This window comes from Gekko japonicus, unplaced genomic scaffold (genome assembly GCF_001447785.1).
Source record: "Gekko japonicus isolate JY-2015 unplaced genomic scaffold, Gekko_japonicus_V1.1 scaffold931, whole genome shotgun sequence".
NCBI lineage: Eukaryota > Metazoa > Chordata > Lepidosauria > Squamata > Gekkonidae > Gekko > Gekko japonicus.
The window spans coordinates 74,603-76,170 of record NW_015167566.1 but is presented as its reverse complement, the minus strand read 5'-3'; the positions used below and the strand labels follow the sequence as shown (position 1 = coordinate 76,170).

General features: G+C 54.3%; 1 protein-coding gene across 1 annotated transcript in view; it reads left to right on the top strand.

Annotated features, from left to right (window-relative positions):
• Positions 1-1,396: 1,396 nt before the first annotated feature.
• RASL11A (RAS-like family 11 member A) overlaps positions 1,397-1,568 on the top strand; it is a 2,849-nt gene continuing 2,677 nt past the window's right edge. Inside the window, exon 1 of the mRNA XM_015413836.1 lies at positions 1,397-1,563. Coding sequence (XP_015269322.1) covers positions 1,435-1,563 — 129 coding nt within the window. The 5' untranslated portion in view covers positions 1,397-1,434. The remainder of the gene's footprint in view (positions 1,564-1,568) is intronic.

The following is a 1,568-nucleotide window of genomic DNA, read 5'->3' as shown; positions in this document are numbered from 1 at the left end:
CCTTTCAGAGGGTGGCTGTGTTGGTCTCCATAAAACACCTAGATTGGAGTCCAGTTAGCACCTTAGAAACCAACAAGATTTGGGGGTATAGGCTTTGAGAATCAAAGTTCCCTTCATCAGATATCCTCTTTTTTTGGTATTTTATGTGACTGGAAGTCATGGTTAACTTCTGACAACTCCTAGTGGGGCTCAGACGTTTCAGAGAGGTGGGGTAGTATTGCCTGCCTGTGCGTCCCAGCCCTGGTATCCCTTGGAGGTCTCCCTTCCAAATACTTGCCAGGGTTGGCCCTGCTTAGCTTCTGAGATCTGACAAAATCAGGCTTGCCTGCGTTGTCCAGGTCAGGGCCTTCACCAGATACCTTTGTCTGATGAAGGGAGCTTTGACTCTTGTAAGCTTGTACCCCGGAAATCTTGTTGGTCTCAGGTGCTACCAGATTCAAATCTAGCTATTCTATGTGCATTGTGAGCTAGTTAGCTCCCTCCTTATCTTCAGCATACTAGAAGCTGCTTTCCCATCCAAATTGGCAAACTACAGTCTGTGCTGGTCCCACAAACAAGGGTTGTAAACCTTGGTTTGTCAGGGAAATACAATCTCCGGCTTGCCACTTTGAATGCAATTGGAAATTATTGATTTGCCGGTCCCCAGGAAGTTGCCAATTAATTGGTTTGGGGTTTGCAGAGGGATGAAGAAGAGGAAGGAGGCACACAAGGACTGATACATCTGAACACTGGCAGCAACTTATTTATTGCAACTCTACTTGTACTGTAATGTATTTCAATGGCGTCCATGCAAGTCAGTTGGCATTCTTGGCTCCCATTTTTTCCAATGAGCCTTCAAGCGTCTCCCATTGTTTCCAATGGGCAATCCTGTCCTTCCTTTTAGTACATCCCCTTTTTGGCGGGCAATTAATTCGGGCTTTCCTGATAAAAACTGAGCGTTCTTGGACCCGTCTTTGCAGCCAGAGCCAGACCTTCGCCTCGCCAGTCTTCCCTGCACACCTTCTCGGCCATTCCAGCTGGAAAAGGAAGCCGCCGGGGCTCGCGCGACCAATCCCAGCCTTGGAACTCTTTGAAACCGGCCTCTGTCCGCCACCGCGCAAGCCGGCGCTGTGTCCTCCTTCTGGCCTACGCCGGGGGGCTCCCATTGTCTGGACCGGCGGGCTCCACGTTGCCTGCGCAAGCCTGCCAGCCACAGACGCACGCAGCAGCGCCGCCGCCGGCGGGGTTTCGCCTAGCCAAAGATGGGCGGGGGCGGTGCTCCGGAAGCCTTTAAAAGCCCCCCGCGCTCCACGGCACTCAAACAGAGGCGGCGCTGGTGCTCAGTTGGGAGCGAGGGGGCTGCCTGGCTGGTTGGCACAGCCTTCGTCCTGTTGGGCGCTTACAAGCGCGGCAGTCGCCGGGTGGGGTTCCCTTTCTGAGCGGGGCGCTGTTCCCATGCGGCTGTCGTCGTCGTCGACCATGTCTCACCACTGTCTCCTCGCCCCGATCCAGGAGTGCCCTGCTGATTACTTCGCGAAGGACATCAAGCTGGCCGTGCTGGGGACAGGGAGCGTGGGGAAGAGCGCACA